Source organism: Humulus lupulus, chromosome 4 (assembly GCF_963169125.1).
Source record: "Humulus lupulus chromosome 4, drHumLupu1.1, whole genome shotgun sequence".
Lineage (NCBI taxonomy): Eukaryota > Viridiplantae > Streptophyta > Magnoliopsida > Rosales > Cannabaceae > Humulus > Humulus lupulus.
The window spans coordinates 5,302,812-5,322,885 of record NC_084796.1 but is presented as its reverse complement, the minus strand read 5'-3'; the positions used below and the strand labels follow the sequence as shown (position 1 = coordinate 5,322,885).

General features: G+C 29.9%; 1 protein-coding gene across 1 annotated transcript; it reads right to left on the bottom strand.

The window, feature by feature from the left end:
* Window positions 1-142: 142 nt before the first annotated feature.
* LOC133831795 (protein BPS1, chloroplastic-like) lies at window positions 143-1,063 on the bottom strand. The gene has a single exon (XM_062262209.1). It carries the CDS (start codon window positions 1,061-1,063, stop codon window positions 143-145), a length of 921 nt encoding a protein of 306 aa, XP_062118193.1.
* Between the last annotated feature and the right edge of the window lie 19,011 nt (window positions 1,064-20,074).

Here is a 20,074-nt window from a genome sequence, read left to right as displayed (position 1 = left end):
TGTACATAGATTTCTTCTTAAAGAAAATAAATACATCTTACAATCAAAATGAAAAAGAAATAGAAATAATATTAGATATACAAAAGATTCAAAACTTCTTCTGAAATAAGAAGCTTTTAGAAAAGTATACTGGTGCTGGTTATTATTCACTTAGTTGTCTAAATCCATTGAGCAATTGATTTCTTCCACTCAAAACCTCATCAAAAAGATGATTCACTTCTTTTCCAAACACCTCTAACTGTGCCTCAAATACCCCCAATTTCTTTCTCAACTCCTCAGCTTCATCATCACTGCTTTTCCCACCAGAAATTGCAGTCACAAGCTTAGCTACTGCCTCATTCACCTCCTTCACTTCCTTGACCCCACTCTTCTTCTCCACTATAGCTTCATAAACACTTGTCTCTAATCTAATAAAGGAAGAAAATTTCACAAACCCAATTCCCAATTTTCTCACCTCAGAGTAGATCTTATCATCCCCAGACAAACCAGACAACACAACCCCACATACCCAATAACCCAAACCCTCAATAACCATCAAAGCATGGTGGATTACCTCTTCCTTACCAGAGCAAGAAGCTTCTTTGACTTTTTCTTTGACCAACTCTTTGTTGGAGCTAAATGGCTGAATAGGCTTCAGATTCTTCAGAGCCAAAGCTGGGGATTTCTCCTCTAAGTTCACACCATGAGACAAGGAGAGCCGAGCTTGAGCAAGGTGAGAAAGAGAGGAGCTGATTGAGTTGAAAAAGTCAAGCAAATTCAAGCTGTATTTGAGATATTCATCCACAGAAGAAGCCTCCCAACTGCTTGCAGGGTATTCAATCTCCACAACCAGCCTAGCAAAAGCCTTGTTGATCAACGAAATGAGCTCAAAACATTGCTGAATCCATGAGAAGGACAAGATCTCTAACTCCAAAGACTGAAACTTTTTCAAGAGATTGGAGACTTGGGATTCAAACCCTTCAAGGGAAGCTGACAAAGCCTCTGTCTGGCTAGGTTGGTGGTGGTGGTGGAGATTCTCCAGCTTGGAATAAAGCTTACTGATCTTTGCTACCAAGAGTACCATCGATTATCAACAACAAAAACAACAAAAGTAACCTCTTTAAAGTTTTGGTTTTTCTTGAATAACGTTCCAATATAGAACTCTCTCTATATATATTATGTATAGTACATAAAGGAAGACCGCGTTCGATATGTATTAAAAAACATGTGCTGTGGTCAAACGTTCTTATCTGGTATTCTGTACTTTGTTGTATACACTATTTTTTCATAGACTATACTCACACGTTTCCTCCAACACCAACTTGTCCACTTGGGTTGGGAGCGTGGTATGAAAGCTGTGTTTTAGGTTTTGTTGTTGTTTTTTGTTTATGGAAGGAAGAAGACAAAAAAGGGTGTCATTATCTCTATCTATATATGCATTAAAATATTGGATTTTGGGTTAAGTGAGGAGTAAGATATGGTAAACTTTGTTTGTTATTTGATGATTAAACGCGTTTTGTCAAACCACACATTGTTTTTGTAGAAGGAATAAGGAAAAGATGGTATTGGGTGGCCTTTCTACCCATTGGTTTCGAGTCAAAAGCTCACTAGTGACACAGTTTAATAAGAGTAATGATATTTGATACTGCCAGATAATCGTATTTATTAAAATAAAAAATATTATTTAAAAAATAATAATAAATTACTTATATAATATTTTAAGTGCATATATTATTACTTCTTTAATAATCTCATTATATATTTATTTTTTATTTATGTAATTATAGGGTAGGAGCATGGGTTTTGCCCATGCCCACCAAAGGTCTAAAGAATTTATAACCCAATTTTCTACATGGTTATTAGTTTTAAAAGAAATTCAAATTATTTATGGTCTCAAAATTAGATTTTAAAAGTCAATCACACTAATTTTTTTTTATCAAAAGAAAAGATATATTGATCAACTAACAATTACAAACAAAACAGAGGAAGGGAACAACCCACTTCAGCCAAAAAGAGTACACCAATCACATATTCCTAACAAACTTAAGCATCTGCTTTTCTCTATAAGTACATTTACTGCCAACTAAATTCAAAACTCTAGCTTTGATAGAGTATCTAATCAAATGGTCAATCTTGTACACTGGTAAGCAGAAATTATCAAGCCAACAATGGTTCCTATTCAGCCATATATGATACACAACTGCTGCACATGTTGCATGAAGTATCATCGAAATCCAGCCAGCCCGAGGCAAAGACAGCCACTGGATCCAATTCCTAAACTGAACCGGCCAAGATAAACCTCTCAGCCAACCCTGGACAGTAAGAAGAATTTTTCTGGAAAAGACACAATAAAAAAATAAATGAGTATGATTCTCATCCTCTTGACCACAAACTGGGCAGCTAATTGAAAGGAGATGAATATGACAGGACTGCAACCAGTCTCTGGTAATCAATTTCTGGTTCACAGCAAGCCAAAGAATGAACTGGTGCTTTGGAGCCGAGAGTCTACACCAGACAGCCTTAACATACTGCACCAGCTCACCAGGAAACACAATCGAGTACAGAGTGCCCAGATGGATTTTTCCATTCCTAACCGCAGCATTCATCTCAGAACCAGACCAGAGATGACTCAATTTAACGATTCTCCTCCAATACCAACTGGTATCCTGCTTTAACCGATACTCCCTAATTGAATCACCCTTTAGATAAACACCATTAACCCATAACAAATCCTGCTTGGAAGAGATTGCCCAAATGTACTTAGCCATCACAACTTTGTTCCAAGAAGAGCTATCCTTGAACCCCAACCCTCCAAAGCATTTAGGTCTGCAGACATGCTCCCAAGAGATCCTATGAATTTTACTTCTATTATCCTTCTCACCCCAAAGGAACTTCACACACAGACTATCAATTGCTTTCACAACTTTTTGAGGTAAAATGAAAATATTCATCCAATAGGATCGAATCCCCAACAAAACTGAATTTATTAGTTGAACCCAACCAGCATATGATAAGTGACGACTAGACCACCCTTTCAGTCGAGCTCTCATTTTATCAATAAGAATTTCACAGTCACTAGCCCTCCATTTGGTCGGTCTCAAGGGAACTCCTAAATAACTCATGGGAAACTGCCCTTCTAACAGACAAAATTCCTGAAGCAATCTATCTTTCTCCCCTGCATCAAGCCCACCTATGTAAATTCTGGATTTGGTTTTATTTATAGAGAGACTCGAAGTGTTAGTAAACACAAAAAACACCTGCTGAATAAGTCTGACTGAATTTTGGCTAGCTTTGCAAAACAAAAGAAGGTCATCAGCGAAACAAAGATTAACCAGCTTTAAAGACTTACATAAGGGATGAAACCTGAACTCTTTCTCTGTAGAAGTCTTTAACAACAATCTAGTAAGGTAATCCATCACCATAACAAATAATAAAGGCGAGATTGGGTCTCCTTGTTTAAGACCTCTAGCACCTTGAAACCGCCCTTGAATACTACCATTCAACACCAAGGAATAAGAAGAACCCTTGAGACAAACCATAATCCATCTAATAAACCTCTTCGGAAAGCACAAAGCATTAAGAAGATTTTCCAAAAAATTCCAGTCAATTGAGTCATAAGCTTTGCTTATATCAATCTTCATAAGGCAACGAGGAGAAATATTTCTCCTATTATAACCTTTAAGCAAATCTTGGAGTATAAGAACATTATGGGCAAGAAAGCGATTCTTAATAAAAGCCCCTTGATTCTGGCTTATCAAAGCAGGAAGCACAAGTTTAAGCCTATTGCATAACATTTTGGAAATGCATTTATATAAAGTATTGCAACAAGCAATAGGCCTAAACTCAGAAGCATTAACTGGTTGATCAACTTTCGGAATTAGAGATAATAATGTACTGTTCAAAGAGTGAGGAATGCTAGCTGTCTCAAAAAAATCAAAAACAACCCAAGCAATTTCCATACCGATATCCTTCCATAAAGCTTTAAAGAAGACAGCCCCAAACCCATCCGGACCTGGACTTTTGAGAGAATGGATGCTAAACATAGCTGTTTTAACCTCCTTGACAGTAAATGGTTTTATCAAACACAGCTGGTCCTCACTGCTCAAAACAGATCCAAAACAGATAGCTTGAGTATCAATAACCCCTGAAGCTTTACTTGCTGTACCCAGAAATTTTTTGAAGTGATCCAGAAAATGGGCAGTAACTTTATCATAATCATCTACAATTTTTCCTTCAGCAGAAACAAATGAAACAATCCTATTAGCTAACTTTCTTTTCTTTAGACTAGCATGAAAGAATGAGGAATTGGAATCCCCAAACCTTAACCAATCAATTTTACTCTTTTGATAAAGATAGCTAGCATATAACTTCTCATGCCTCTTAAACTCAAGATAAGCCACCCGATCTTCATTGCAAAGCACTCTATTGGACGGATCAGCAAGACATTTAGAATGAGCTTGTTGATAATCAAGTTTGCTTCTCTCATAATTACACGAAACATCCCCCATAATCTTCCAGTTAAATTTCTTCAGGGTATGCTTGAGCCGAAGTAACTTCCAGCTAATTTGATCTAAACCCCTGCCAGAAAATCTCAGAGGTTGTTTCCAGTTATTGAGAACAAATTCTCTAAATTGAGGGTGAGCAATCCACATGTTGTAAAAACAAAATGGTTGCACCCCCACCCTTATAGCTGGCAGCTGCTTTATCAAAATCATGGAGTGATCTGAACCAATGTCCCACTGAACCCCAGCCGAAGCTAAAGGATGATCATCCAGCCAAGACTCATTAACAAACACCCTATCCAACTTAGAAAAGATACGAGCCCCACCTTCTTGATTATTAGACCAAGTGAAAAACGGACCCATGGTCTTCATTTCTTCCACCAAACCAAGCTCTAACCATTGTCTAGCATCCTCCATTTCTTTCAATGTGATTGGACGACCACCCATTCTATAATTAGGATTAAAAACAGCGTTGAAATTCCCAAGAACCATCCAAGCTTTACTAGGCCAAGACAAGTGCTCCAAATCCATCCATAAGGACCTCCTCATTTCCAAATTATTAGAACCATAAACAAAAGTAATACAGAAAAAATTCTGATTATGCAACCTAACTTGACAGTGTAATAGCTGATCACTTTCCTGTAACACTTCCAGCTGCACCATTTTAGCATTCCAAATCACTAAGATTCTACCTTCCACAATTTTACTACTGTAAAACTCCCAACCATAAAACATAGTGTTCATAACTTCTTTCAGCTTAACTCCCCTGATTTTTGTTTCAAGAAGAGCTCCAAGCCCAACTTTAGTCAGCCTACACGCATCCAGAATGATCTTCTGTTTATTCACCTTATTCATCCCTCTAACATTCCAACTCATTATGTTGATGCAATCCATGAGTATTTGATTTGATTGGGACTGTAATTGCTGGTTTCTGACCTTCCTAGAGAACACTAAATTGGTTTATGGCTTGTTTAACAGGAATCTGAACTCCATGCCTCTTAACTCTTGTTGTTTTCAGAGAAATCCAGTTATCCTCTACTGGGATAGGAGAAACCTGGCCTTCAGCTAACTGAGAGGAGCTGGAATGATGATTTAAACCAGCATCAGACGAGCTAACATTCAGAATAGGTTCAGATCTATAGCCATTTTGGCCATCTACCTTCTCTACCACTTCTTGTTCTGTACTTAAACTACTAGTATTTCCTTCCATTTGCTTCACCTCTTTCTTACTCCAAACAGCTTCAGAAACAAATTTACAAGAAGAAACTGAGTGACCCAATTTCTTACAATTTGAGCACTTTGTTGGCAGCCATTCATAATCAATAATCCGTTCCGCAATTTGCCCTTTCTCATTAAAATAGCTAATGAATTTCGGCAGTGTATCAGCAATCTCCATCTCAACTAAGACTCTAGCAAATTTAATCATAGAACGATTCTGAGTAATTTTGTCAATCATAATGGGTTTTCCTATTGTGCTAACAAGAGCACTCAGACAGTTCACTCCCCAGTATTGCAACCCAAGAGCAGGTAGCCTAATCCATATTGGAACATATTTGATGGATTTCAGAGACTCAACATCAGTGGTCCAAGGCCGGAGAACAACAGGTTTCCTATCAAAGTGCACAACCCCTGATTCTAACACAAGATCCCTTGTTGCCTCATCTCTGAATTTCACCATAGTAAATCCAGCATTCATTCGGGCAACACTCACAATGCCAAGTTTACCCCAAATCCTTTTTACAAAACCCTCAAACACTGCCAGATGAGGATTTGCCCCAATTACAACACATATTATCGCAGATTTCCAGAAAGAAGCTTCTACTTCAATCTCCTCCATATCCAATTTCGCAACAATCTGGCCATCCTTCTGATATGGTTCTGAGTAGTGAAGCTTCGTGCCACCATAAGAGGGAATCGATTCGCGAAACTTAGCCCAAGTTTCCTTAGCTGAGTCCTGGAAGGATTGCTCTTCGACTTCTGCAGCCCAGTTCGCTGTTTCATGGTGCATATCAAGATTGTGGTCCTTCTTCGAGCCATCATCCAAGGACCGAACATCATATTCCTGTTCTTCTGTAATCCCTAATCCATCAGGTTCTTCAATCACTGGTTATTCAGGACGATTTTGGTCAGAATTCTCACCATTAGATGAAGGGAGCTTCGAAGAGATAACGGATTTTGCAAGCTTCAGCCCAGGTTTTCGCCTCCACGCCATGGAAGAGAGAGAGCCTGAGCAACACACTTATTTTTTTTTTTATACATGTGTAAAACATATTTTTGTAATTTGTTGAAAAATAGTTATGCCCCTACCGATACCGATAGGGGGGCAAAATCCATACCCCACACTAGCATTGCCCAATATTTATATACTAATTTACCATAAGAATCCAAATTTTCGTGAAAATAGTTTTTTTAATATTATGTAAAAAAAGTATTTTTTATATATAATTTTTTTTTTAAAATTCCCTTCAAAACTAAGTGTTGATTATTTTTGACAAAATATCAAAGATACTAAACATATGTCAATCAAATACTTATTTTGTAAAAAATTATGAAAAAGATGTACTGTATTATATAATACAAAGTCACTTAAAAAAAATTATTTTGCCAAATATAGTATTAGAAAAATATCAATTTTGTTTACCTAAAAAACTTCCTAATTTAAAAAATTATTATATATAATAATAAAAAATATATGAGAAATTTGTGAGAATAATTTAATTTTTTTTAAGTGATTTTGTACTCTATTTTACTTTTGATATTTTTTTGCAAAATGACATATATTTAAAATTTGATTAGTTGTCTAAAATTTTTAACTGACTTTTTAAATTTTTCGACCAGTTATCTAAATTTCCAACTAACTATTTAAATTATGAGAGACTACTTTGTAAATATTATTAAAAACAGATTATAGTATAAAATAATTTAAAAAAATATGTCATTTTATAGAGAAACCCAAAATATATATTATATTACGTAGGTAGCTAACCCGTAGTAGGGATCAATCTTGAGCTTTTATAAATTTCCAAATTTTAAATTGTTAAATGGTGACATGTAGAATGCATTTTGATTACACTTGCTAATAGTAGAAACTTTGATGGGTCAATGTTAAATTTAAGAAGAAACAAATATGTTGGAAATAGATTTGAATTTAAGAAATAATTTTTTTTTTTAAAAATCCCAAATAAACAAGTAAATTTATGACTATTGGTGCACAGTTGTAATTTATGATATCAATAAGTGAAAGTATTGTTCATTTATTGCTCACCAGCATATATATAATATCATTCTTTTTAAGTTGTTTAGGCATTTTCGTTGTGGTACTCTGCCACTTGAGTGTATGCATATATCCACATGATATAGCATTGTTAGGCTATCTAACAACCAAACACAACATGTGTTTTCAAGTTAATATACAACACTATTATAAGGGTCATTTGGCAAAATTGACTATTTTTTAAAGTTATTTTGTATTATGATATAGTTTTGATAATTTTTTGCATAATGACATTCGACACTCTAGACAGGTGGTCGAAATTTTTCAGACAGCTGCTCAAAATTTTAGACAGATTTCATTTTACAAAAAATTATCAAAACTATGCCAAAATACAAAACGACTTAAAAAAAATTTCATTTTCGTCAATTACTCATATTATATATAAACATAACAAAATAAACTATTATTACTTCTAATCAAAACAATACATGAGATTTAAAATGCTGATCCCATGTTTAAGTATTTAAATTAACAAATGGAAAATTAGCATAATTCCTAACATGCAATGTAATATAAGGGTAGACATCAGATCCAATCCAATTAAATGTTTGGATTTTGAAAATTATCATCTAATCTAATCCAATCTAACCTAATTAAACTTCAAAATCCAATCCAATCAAATTATTAATTGGATTGATTCGGTTTTTTAGTTCAATTTCGAGTTGGAACATAATTTTTAATATTAACTTAAAAACATACAAAATATTCACTTAAAAACTAAACAACTTCATTCATTTAGTTCAAACTAAATATAGTATTGAACCTAAATGAATTCATTGGATTAAAGTTATGTAGTGTTGAAAATGAGTTGTTTTAAACCAAGTAGAGATTTTTACAATTGCATCTACTCACTCATTTTCAAAAGTTTGAAATGAAGATGAGAGAGAAGGAGGAGAATAGATGCATATCTTTAGTGTTTTTTCCTCTAATTAGGTATGGAAATGTATTGAGGAAAACTAATAGTCAGCTAATTATAATATATTAAAAGAAATATAAATAATTTTTTAATATATAAAGAAGTATAAATAATTAAATATTTCTTAATATATATTATTTGTAACTAGATTCATTTGATCTTTAATTGGATTTTGGCAATATCATTCGCTATCCTATCTAATCCAATTAAAATCTAATTTTTCAAATCGAATCTAATTGTAATTAGATATTTCATTTTTTTGTAATATAATTGGATTGGATTAAATTTATTCAGTGTAATTGAATTGATTTAAATGTTGCCCACTAATATAACAAAAAAAAAATAGTACACATTAAAACTATCACACATTTTGTGAATTTTTTTGTTTTTGTGGGAAGTTTATATAAGTTATCTAGCTTTTCCCCTAAATTTTTGCTTAGGCCCTCAAACCAAAAAGAGCATAAATTGTTGAAATTGTAATCAATTTATTTATATGTTAGTTGATCTAAATTATTAAAAATTAAGAAGTTCTAAATTCAAATTTTTTAGTCCCTAAATTGTCAAGGCCACCTCTTATATAAACTTTATGAAAAATATATGTGCATTCATGTTCCACATTTTTAAGAGCTACTAAACTTGTTTTAAATAATAATTAATTTCCATCGCTTAAGAGCAATTTAAATGATAATTTATTTTCTATAAAATATAAAGTATCATTTTGAATAATTTAGTTGCTTTTTAATAATAATTAATTTCCATGCTGGAGAGGAACTAATTCATTTAAAATGATAATTATTTTTCACAAATATATAGTATTATTTTGAATAATTTAGTTTTTTTAGTGTGAAATATGAAGGAGACTGGATAAATATAATTTGGATTCAATTCTTAGACATGAATATCTTGAAAAAGTGATAAAGCAAAATATCAATACTAATAACTTTTTCCTTTTAATAAACTTAAGTAATAGTGATGTAAGATATTTTATGATTTTTTACATTTGTTTTTACTTGCAATAATAGAGACCAATAGTCTCCTCATGCTTTGAGTCTAATGTAATTTTAGAAATATATTATAGCACAGGTAGAGTAGAAATAGACCTATCATCCAGGGATGCATTTTTTCTTCATGGGAATGGGGTCATGCGGGGACCCACTCTTAATGGGGCAGAAATTTCTCATCTAAATAGAAAATGGGGCAGAGATGGGACAATTTTCCATTCTTAGTTGTTAATTGGGACCGGGTCGAGGATGACACTACCCACTCCAACGAGATTGGTTTAAATTTTTCTTTATTTTTTTAGTAATTGTTTAATGTAGTTTATATTTTTATTTATATGTTATTGTAGTATATTAATAATTTTTTTAAAGATTTAAATTTTTATTTAGGATAATATTTAATATTTTATATTATAAATATCGTGTAATATTTTAATTTTTATGTAATTCATTATTTTTTTAAAAATAATAATTTTTAATTAAATAATACTACGGGAAGTCCCCACCCCAATAAGAGATTCTCTGCTCCGCTCCCAATAAGAAATATACAAAGAAGAGAATTAGAAATGTTAACATGGATGGAGACGGAGCATGGGTTTTGCCCATACCCAGAAAGGGCGTCGTTGTTTTCCGACACGTTATTAATTTATAATTTCAGATTATTTACTGTCTCAAAATTAGAATTCAAAAAGTCAGTTGCATCCATAATTTTTTTATATATATATATATACGTGCAAAACAAATTTTTTAAAATTTGCTGAAAAACAACTATGTCCTTACCGATAGGAGCAAAACCCATACCCCACACTAGCATTCCCCAGTATTTATGTACTAATTTACAATAAGAGTCCAAATTTTCATTATTTTTGTCAAAATATCAAAGATACTAAACATATGTCATCAAATATATCTCGAAAATTAGTTTGCAAAAAATTATCAAAAAGATACTGTGTATAATACAAAGCGACTAAAAAAATTATTTTTCCAAATATACTTTTAGAAAAATATCATTTTTGTTTATATGTGGAACATATTTTGATTATACATGCTAATAATAACAATTTATTTTTAATATCATTACATGTTATAAGTAATATATAATGTAGTAAATAACATGATATCATGATCCTCAATTTTATTTACAATTTTAAATTCAAGACATCGAAGACTCATGGATGAGTAATAAAATCTCATAACGAGAGGAGCATAAACCACAGCAGCAGCACCACTATCCTAAAGATAGGAGATAAATACATGTATATATGCATAATGTATAAAATTGGGCTTGGGGGTTTGAATTCCAAGCTTCCCTTTGATAACAACTTTGATGATGAATCAATGATAAATTTAAGAAGGAACAAACATGTGGAAAGTAAGATGTTAGTGGTTTTTAACTTTTTATTAAATTAAATCAATAAATGAAAGCATTATACATTTATTGCTCACCAGTTTATATAATATCTCACTCTTTTTGAGTTGTTTAGGCATTTTCGTTGTGGTACACTGTCACTTGGGTATATGCATATATATATATATATATATAAATATTCACTGGATATAGCAGTGTTAGGATATCTAATAACCAAACACACCATGTGTTTTCAAGTTAATATACAACACTATATTTTATATATAAACAATAAAATAAACTATTATTAATACTAATCTTAATTATACATGAGATTTATTATGCTAATACCATGTTTAAGCATTTAAAGTAAAAAATGGATACACACTAAAATTGGCATAATTTCTAACAAGCAATATAATATGCCAAATTTAAGAACAACAAAAAAAATAGTAGACATTAAAATTATCACACAATTTTTGGAATTTTTTGTTTTTAGGGTAAGTTTATACAATTTATCTTTCTTTTTTTCCTAAATTTGTGCTTAGCCCTCAAACCAAAAGAGCATAAATTGTTGAAATTTAGTCAATTTAAATATTATATTTAATATTATATTAAACATATAATATATAATCTCTTGATGTCACTGTCAAAATAAAAAATTAGAACAAACATAAATTTAAAATTTATATAACATTAATATAAATTTAATAAAAATAATTAATAAATTCTATAAATAAAACTACGGAACAACATTGCATTTCTTTGTATTTAGTATATATATATATATATATATATTAAAACCAATAATCTCAGTTTTTTTTTTTTTTTTATATAAATAGATTTTGAATAATTTAGTATTTTTTAGTGTGAAATATGGAAGAGACTTCCAATTCTTATCTAATGAGTCATGCTTAGACATGAATATCTAGAAAAAGAGATAAATCAAAATATTATAATCATATTTTTGGGATCGATGGTTTTCTCACACTCATAATCTGATGTCATTTTAGAAATTTAATGGAACAGAGATAAAATAAAATATTTTTCTAATAACCATTTAAGAAGTCCACAAGCATCAGAAGTCACTTCAATTTAAACAAGAGATGTCATAATTTCAACGTCGGTGTAATTAATATTAATCGATTTATGAATGACCCGAAAAATATCATCTTTTATCATTATACAATATGTTATTTTACTTGCTTATTAAGATATATGATTTAAATCAATATAAGTCAAAGTCTCATACACATGGATAATATATAGTTGAATATAATGAGTAAGTATCACTCTTATGAGCTTGTATGCCATTTTTGACTACTAGTTTTCAATTATGACATAAATGGTCACATGTTATGCAATTTTGCCTCTCAACTTGGTCATAACTTGATTTGGTCACTAATTACTATATGGACTAAATTATATTAAGCCAAAGCGTACGTATGCACTTAACTCATAACCCAAAAGTTCATAAAAGCGTGTACTTTATAATTAACTAAACCTTTCTTGAATTGCTTCAAAATATTTCTAAATAAATAATTAATAAATATGATAATATTATTTATTTATTTATTTATAATATGATATAGAACCATGATGTAAACACTATTTATATATATAAAATAACCTTATAAATATAGTAGAAGTATTAAAGTTAGTTTTTGTTTGGGATGAAACGTCAAGCTAATGTGTTTGACAATATTATTCAATCCAATTTGGCTTGTTGAGCTCAAAGAAAATAGTGATGATGATGAAGTTGACCCTTCTATTGATTATATATTTTGGCCTTTTTTAAAGAAAAAACAAACAAAAATTATTAAGCAAACAAAATAAAAAAATGAGTAAAGAAATTACTATATTATTATTTAGTCAGTCATCTAAGAAATTTAGGTAACTGCTAGCATAAGCCTTCATATATATAATTTGACTTTTGGACTTGATCGATTCAAGTATCATTCTAGAACACCATATATAAATATATCAATTGTAAGAGTTAAAAATTTAAAAGTTTGAGTTATCGTTTTGTGATTTTGCGAGTATATAATTGTATTGGTTATAATAAATAAAAATGGGAATGGAATATCATTCATGTCATATTCTAAAATATTATGTAAATTATTCGTAATATATTAATAATTCATTTTTATATCTATTTCTATTCTATATATATATAAAAAGTGTATTTAACCATTTTTCTTGATATTATAATGATACATAATACAAAATTAGATGTATAAAAATTATATTAATATAAGGGATATTACCGGTATAAATACTTAAGTTTATGATTTTGTTGCACTTAAATAACTAACTTATTTTTTTTATGGTATAAATACCTAACGTTTATTTTTTGTTACAACCGTTACCTTTTCCCGTTAAGTGACAAATACCAAACTTTTAAAATATGGATATTGACGGCATAAATACATAACTTTATGTAACTGTTGCACTTAAATATCTAACTTTTAATTTTTGTAGCATAAATAATAAAAAAAAGTTTACTTTTAAAAAATAAAATATTTATTATATTTATGCTACAAATGTTAAAGATGAGGTATTTAAGTGCAACAATTACATAAACTTAGTATTAATGCCGTCAATATCCCTAATTAAAAAGTTTGGTATTTTCCTATTAATGAAAAAAATAACGATTGTAACAAAAAATAAACTTTAGGTATATATATTGTCAAAAAAATAAGTTAGGTATTTAAGTGCAACAGAAACATGAACTTATATATTTATGCAGTCAATATCCCTTAATATAAATTCAAATATTATAAAATATTATTATGATAATAATATATAATATATAATCTTATTTTTTTATAAATTATATTAATATAAATTCAAATATTATAAAATATCATTATAATAGTAATATAATACATAATCTCATTTACACATAAAAAGAAAATATATTTTTTATTTATTTTATCTAACTTATATATATATATTCATAATAACAATAAATATTATATATATATATTATATATAGGTGTTGTGTGTAAAATAACATTCTTGTGTTACTACATATATAAAAAATTAGAATAACATTTATCTTCTATGAAGAATAAACAAATTTATTATCTAATTATTAAGGTGTAATTTGAATAATATCTTGAATATTTTGTACCTTAAATATGGAATTTGTGATCTAGTGTAAAAAAAAACATAAATTTTTTTTTAAAAATTGAGCTATTTCTTGATTAATTGATAGGGATTTTACACTAATCATTAAATTAAACATCTATATTACTATATTAATATTGTTTATACATATTACATTTTTATGTACAAAATTGAACTGATTATTATTGATTTTATATAGTTAAAGTCCTTTTTAATATTGATTTTTTTTTATATTTTTGTTTATAGCAATTTAATAGATTTGTAGGAATAATAGTGGGATATTAATATTTTGAGTAAATGGTTATTACTTACCTTTTATTACACATCTTTCGTATTCCACTTCATTAAAAAAAAAAAAAATACAAAAGGGAAGACGAGAGTGAAGAACTCTATGAAAATCCTCAAGTAGTCACGATCAACAATGGTGTCTACCTGGTTGACCGGGGAGTCCCCGAGTGAGGAGCAAGGCAACCCAACTCGCCATATACGACCCAGTCGACTCCGTAGGCGATGACCCAACTCGCCACAGACAACCTCGTTGACTCCATAGGCGATGACCCAACTCTCCGCTGGTGGCCCACCACGGCGTTGGCGACCAAACACGTCCTCACCACCAAGTCCAAGAGATGTCACTCATCCCACCCTTGTCGAAATCCAATGCCCAAGCATGGCAGATCAACTTTTGAGACGGACATGCGTCTGGAACCCAGCGCTTTACGGGAATTATTGGAATGATCGGGAGCTGAGGCACCGCCGCTTGCTCCACCCAAAACCTGCTCCACCATAAAAAAAAACCCCACTGCAAACGGTGGAAGGGGTTCGAGAATTATTCACTAGAGAGAACATATGCCATTTTGTAGTCTCTGCTACCTCAAGAACAGAATTATCTCCGCTTGTAACTGTTCTTGAGTGTTAGAGAATAGAATTTCACCGGGAAAAGTATGAAATCTCCGTACTATTTATGACAGCATGAGATACTCTTCTCATCACCAATTGATTTTGAGATGTAACCTTATGCTTCTTACTATGCACTACTTTCCACATTCTAACATAATATCAGAGCCAAATAAAACTCTAACGAGTATGTGCGGTCCAAAATAAGAGAGTCAAAAGAACTTTTTGTAATTCGGGGATAGTAAGCCAAAAAGAATCAAAAGAGCCGACGAACCACACTTGCGATTGTTATTGAAACTTGATAATCACAATTTATGGGTCAAACCACTATAATCTTATAATATTGTGTCTTTGCATATGATACTGCTATCAAATTGTTAACCTTAGTTCCATCAATCCACCAAATATTTTACTCTGAAAATTACGCATAATTCTCCCTATTTTCACTGCTTTGCATAGGTTGACAAAAAAAAGGAGTCAACAATAAGGTTGTAATAGTCATTATAATCAAGACACACCCAAAACACTACTAAATTGTTTTCTTATCTAAATGCATTGAAAGACACTTTATTTTGTTACTAGAGAGGACCCAAACAAAATAATAGTTACCATTATATACGAAATTCTTTTCATGGTATGTATAGTTATGTAAATGATTTAAGGTTAATTTTCAACACTATTTGTCTAATTTTTCTATTTTTTAAGGGTTTATATCATTAGAGGTCTTCAATTTTTTCAAAAAGTCTGACATAAGTCCCTAAATTTTATTTTGTATCACTTAAGTCCTAAAACTTATCAAATGGGTATCTCATAGGTCCTTTCAATTAGAAAATAGATTAAAGAATGCGCAACATAAATCAATTTACAGCTCAACAAAAAACGATTTATTTGCTAGATAATCTGAGTCATAAATTACTTTTTGTTGTGCATTCTATAATATGATACACATTTAGTAAGTTTGTAGACCTAAATGACATAAAATAAAATTTAGGGACCTTTTTGATAATTTTTAAAAAGATTAAGGACCTTTAGTGATATAAACATTTTTTTTAAATACTTCTTCAATAATTACTATCTTTGTAAAAGTATTCATTCTATTATGTTTTGCATATTTAACTTTTATTTATTATTATTATTATTATTGAAGTAGGTAGATATGTTTTGTATTATTTTCACCTTGTCGTAATTATTAATTCCATTTATATTTGCAAACACTAAAATAATAGTTTATACCTTTTTGGACCCTGTATTTTTCCTCATTACCTGTTTGGACTCTGTGTTTTGACAAATTACTTTTTGGACTTTATGTTTTGTAAAATGGTTAAAATGGAACCCTAAACTAAATTTTAATAAAGAAAAAATAAAATATAACAACACAGTTTTTAAGCAGAATGATTTTATTTTTATTTTAAATTATTAGTTTGGTAAATTATTTGTGATTTTAGTTGAGAAAACATTGACCGAAATCGGGTTTAGGGTTCTATTTTAACTTTTTTACAAAACATAGGATCCAAAAAGTAATTTGCCAAAACACAAGGTCCAAACAGGTAATGGAAAAAAACACAAGTCCAAAAATGTATAAACTCCTAAAATAATATTAATAAATGATTTGTTTTTTTTTTTTAAAGGAACCTTTAAATAAGTAATGATATTTTTTGTCGAGATTTCTTTACATAACTTTGCCTTTGTTGAGACGGATCAACGTCTGTTGTTACTATCCATGGGCAGCGATAATGGTGTATTACTATTATGTCTTTCTGATTTTATGGTTTATCTATGGAACCCCACCATTAACGAGTCTAAAGAACTGCCTTTTTTCCTCTGTTGGGATCTCATCATTCTGTAGTTGGGCTCGGCTCTGATTCCTTGACCACTGATATCAGAGTGGTAAAGGTCTCATCTTCAGAAAAGAAAGGTGTTGTTGGTACTCTTAATTGGTTCAAAGAGGGTGACCATTGTTGAGATTTATAGTCTGAGAAGCAATACATGGAAAACAATGCCAATGCCTAACTTAGAATTCGAATCATCTACTTCTAATAAGATCCTATTTATACTTCTACGGATTCCTCTGTTGTTGTTAATGAGTGCTTTCATTGGAAGATTTTCTTTGGAAATGATTATTGTCACCTACCATCTTTAGGGATAGTTGCTTTTGATATAAGTATGGAGAAATTTAAGCACCTAATAATGTCAGGAATTTAGCTTAACTTTTCTGGGTGTCTTTCTTTTATCACTTTCAAATATGGTGATTCCATATTTTAAGCACCTGATTTGGTTTGGGTTTTGTCCAATCCTTGGTTCAAATATTTGTCTATCAAATTACTAATTCTTCCTCATCCAAGTATGGTTGATAGACGTATTCCAGTAGGTTTTTTGAGCAATGGGATTCTTTTAATCTATTGCACTGAAACTGATAATTGGTATTAGTATTGTTCAGATAGTTGCTGCAGAAATAGAAAAGGAACAAAATTACCGATTAATAATCTGAGTTGGTCGCGGATTAGGTCGCTCTCTTTAAGACGTTCGCGGCACTGTCCAGGAATATGCAAGCAGACTTTCAGTCCCGTCGTTCCCAGGATAAAGCAGCCCAGTCAATACACTATCTAGGACCTTCACTGCACCGTAGAGAACCGTCATTTCCGACACCCTTAAAAATATTACTGCCCGAAATCTATAAAATTGAGAACTGATTTTCTGAAAATAATCGCACTTAACTCATAACCCAAAAGTTCATAAAAGCGTGTACTTTATAATTAACTATACCTTTCTTGAATTGCTTCAAAATATTTCTAAATAAATTATTAATAAATATGATAATATTATTTATTTATTTATTTATAATATGATATAGAACCATGATGTAAACACTATTTATATATATAAAATAACCTTATAAATATAGTAGAAGTATTAAAGTTAGTTTTTGTTTGGGATGAAACGTCAAGCTAATGTGTTTGACAATATTATTCTATCCAATTTGGCTTGTTGAGCTCAAAGAAAATAATGATGATGATGAAGTTGACCCTTCTATTGATTATATATTTTGGCCTTTTTTAAAGAAAAAACAAACAAAAATTATTAAGCAAACAAAATAAAAAAATGAGTAAAGAAATTACTATATTATTATTTAGTCAGTCATTTAAGAAATTTAGGTAACTGCTAGCATAAGCCTTCATATATATAATTTGACTTTTGGACTTGATCGATTCAAGTATCATTCTAGAACACCATATATAAATATATCAATTGTAAGAGTTAAAAATTTAAAAGTTTGAGTTAACGTTTTGTGATTTTGCGAGTATATAATTGTATTGGTTATAATAAATAAAAATGGGAATGGAATATCATTCATGTCATATTCTAAAATATTATGTAAATTATTCGTAATATATTAATAATTCATTTTTATATCTATTTCTATTCTATATATATATATATATAAAGTGTATTTAACCATTTTTCTTGATATTATAATGATACATAATACAAAATTAGATGTATAAAAATTATATTAATATAAGGGATACTATCGGTATAAATACTTAAGTTTATGATTTTGTTGCACTTAAATAACTAACTTATTTTTTTTACGGTATAAATACCTAACGTTTATTTTTTGTTACAACCGTTACCTTTTCCCGTTAAGTGACAAATACCAAACTTTTTAAATATGGATATTGACGGCATAAATACATAACTTTATGTACCTGTTGCACTTAAATACCTAACTTTTAATTTTTGTAGCATAAATAATAAAAAAAATTTACTTTTAAAAAATAAAATATTTATTATATTTATGCTACAAATGTTAAAGATGAGGTATTTAAGTGCAACAATTACATAAACTTAGTATTAATGCCGTCAATAACCCTAATTAAAAAGTTTGGTATTTTCCTATTAACGAAAAAAATACGATTGCAACACAAAATAAATGTTAGATATATATATATATATATTGTCAAAAAAATAAATTAGGTATTTAAGTGCAATGTATTTATGCAGTAAATATTCCTTAATATAAATTCAAATATTATTATGATAATAATATATAATATATAATCTTATTTTGTATTTAAGCACCTTTTCTATTTTGTTTATTTTTTATTTTTTTAACAATTCACAATTATATATATTGATAAGTTCCAACAAGTATGATACCAACAGTAAGAAGAGGCTTGAAAATATGGGTGAAAGATTTGGTGTGTTGGCCTTCACTGAGTACTTTCAAGTTGTAAGGGTTGAGAATTCTGTATTGCCAAAGAAAAATCCATATGAATCTGTGGTCACAGACAATGACAACACATGATGATGGTTGCTATTTCCTCTTTAGGGGTTTTGAAATGAAGGGTCACTGCCACGTGTTGAAGAAACTATATGAAATTCTGAGATTGCAAGTTTTGAATTGCTGTTTAAATTTTAGTTGATTCTTATGTTAATTAAAGCTCCAATCTTTGGAAATAAAACTAGAAAATAGTATGCTCAGATGGGTTGTACAAGTTGATTCGATTCGATTCGATTCGATTGTGCAATGATATACAGCTATTATGAAGAAGATTATACGGATCAAGATGTTATGAACCTTAATAATAATAATAATAAAGTATTATTTTTGTCCTTTTGTTTTCAATAATACTCATATGGTATCTTGTATTTTAAAATTGTACATATTTAGTACTCTAAACTTAAATTTAATTAATAAAATTTTACCAATTTAATCAAATTGCTGTCAATTATGTAAGTTCCAAATTTAAATTTAATTACTTAATTACATATAACTGATGATAGTTTGATCATATTGACTAAATTTTATCTATCAAATCTGATTCTAAGTATCAAATATGTATAATTAACCAAGTTGAAGTATAATTCAATTAAAATGTTGTAAAAAATAATAATATTTGAAAACATAAAAGTAATAACATATAAAACTATATCAATTGGTATGTATATAAATGGATTATGATTATGATTCGTTATATATTAATATTATTATTATATGATAATTAAAAAAATAATAAATGTTTGACTTTA

Excerpts from the sequence above, each read along its gene's own strand:
- LOC133831795 (XM_062262209.1), bottom strand. The coding sequence starts at position 1,063 with ATGGTACTCTTGGTAGCAAAGATCAGTAAGCTTTATTCCAAGCTGGAG.